The sequence below is a fragment of the Hippocampus comes genome, unplaced genomic scaffold (assembly GCF_001891065.2).
Source record: "Hippocampus comes isolate QL1 unplaced genomic scaffold, H_comes_QL1_v1.1 C16948286, whole genome shotgun sequence".
Taxonomy (NCBI): Eukaryota; Metazoa; Chordata; class Actinopteri; order Syngnathiformes; family Syngnathidae; genus Hippocampus; species Hippocampus comes.
Window position 1 is genome coordinate 1 of NW_017841316.1, and position 1,343 is coordinate 1,343.

A 1,343-nucleotide genomic window follows, 5' to 3' on the forward strand; every position below is an offset into this window, starting at 1 on the left:
TATATATATATATATATATATATATATTGTCTTTTAAAACATCTGTGTGGAAGTTTTGGAAAGATCTGAAGCCTGATGCAGATAAGGCTTTTTAATTTCATACTGTTAGCATCTGCTGCACATGCTAGCTTGGGTATTCCCCATATTTCCAGTGGGTCCCGTTAATTGTCATTATTACTCAAGCCTTGTGAAAAAGCCTTAACATGTCAAAAGGTATGTTTGAAAAGAAACAAAAAAAAAATAAAAAATCACAGCAGCCCATGGCTGTTAATAAACCACTCTATGTTTTATGCTGTGGTTCAGCTGCAGAGTGAAGTGGAGAAACCTTTGCTGAGCTTCAGGGAGAACTTTAAGAAAGACATGAAGAGGTTCGACCATCACATTGCGGACTTACGGAAGCAGCTCGCGACTCGCTATGTTTCGGTGGAAAAGGTAGACACACTTTCATGAGACAGTTCTCTCCCAGTAACTGAATGTCACGCGATTGAAATCCTGAATTAGCTAGCGCTGAATTGTATTTCGGGGTATCAGAGTAAAGATGTCTGAATACATTCCACTGCCACACTTTTCATATTCCGAGAGTAGTCTGAAAACGTTTCTTTTTTTCCTTTACATATTTGGGTGTCTATAACGCGTGTACCCTTTAGGCCCGTAAAGCTCTGGCTGACAGACAGAAGGAATTGGAGTTGAAAACTCAGCAGCTGGAGATCAAACTCAATACCAAGACTGAGGAAGACATCAAGAAAGCCCGCAGGAAATCCACTCAAGCAGGTCAGAGTCGCGGGAGGGGTGGGTCAAAAGTCACACTCGGCTGTTAACTTTTTATCAGGTAGACCAAAAAACTCAATTGCCACCTGCATCGCAAAACAACTGACCCGTGGCAGTTAGCATATAATAAATATGTCGATTCCATTCTTTTTGTCAGATCAGAACACGATTATTTCTGCAGCATACGTCCACTTTATCTTTAACGGAAGGCCTGCACCCCCTCGGAGGAAACGTTCGTATCTGTGATCTTGTTCTTTCAGTCACAACCCGCAGATCTAGATGAGGGTTGGAATGTCGATCGACCGGTGATTCGAGCGCATTGCCTTTCTGCATGACGACAGACTGATAAAGATACAATGTTTTAAGCCACATGTGAAACCGGGAACGATCAACAACGTCATGGGACGCATACATCAGCATTATCATCAAGCTAAAGTATTTTGTCAGATGCTAGTTACACAAAAGGGGAAGTCAACACAAACATTTCCTGACAAAAATATGTTCTGTGCACCTCCACTAGTTCAAACATGGGATTCTGATTCTGACAGTGTTTGTGGAATATGAATTAAGCGGCA

At 41.6% G+C, this 1,343-nt stretch overlaps 1 protein-coding gene across 1 annotated transcript; it reads left to right on the forward strand.

Moving 5' to 3' along the window:
* The first annotated feature begins 267 nt into the window (after positions 1–267).
* Positions 268–1,296, forward strand: LOC109509557 (growth arrest-specific protein 7-like). The gene is made up of 2 exons (XM_019859387.1): positions 268–432; positions 648–1,296. Exons 1-2 carry the CDS (start codon positions 283–285, stop codon positions 816–818), a joined length of 321 nt encoding a protein of 106 aa, XP_019714946.1. The 5' UTR covers positions 268–282; the 3' UTR covers positions 819–1,296.
* The last annotated feature ends 47 nt before the right edge of the window (positions 1,297–1,343 follow it).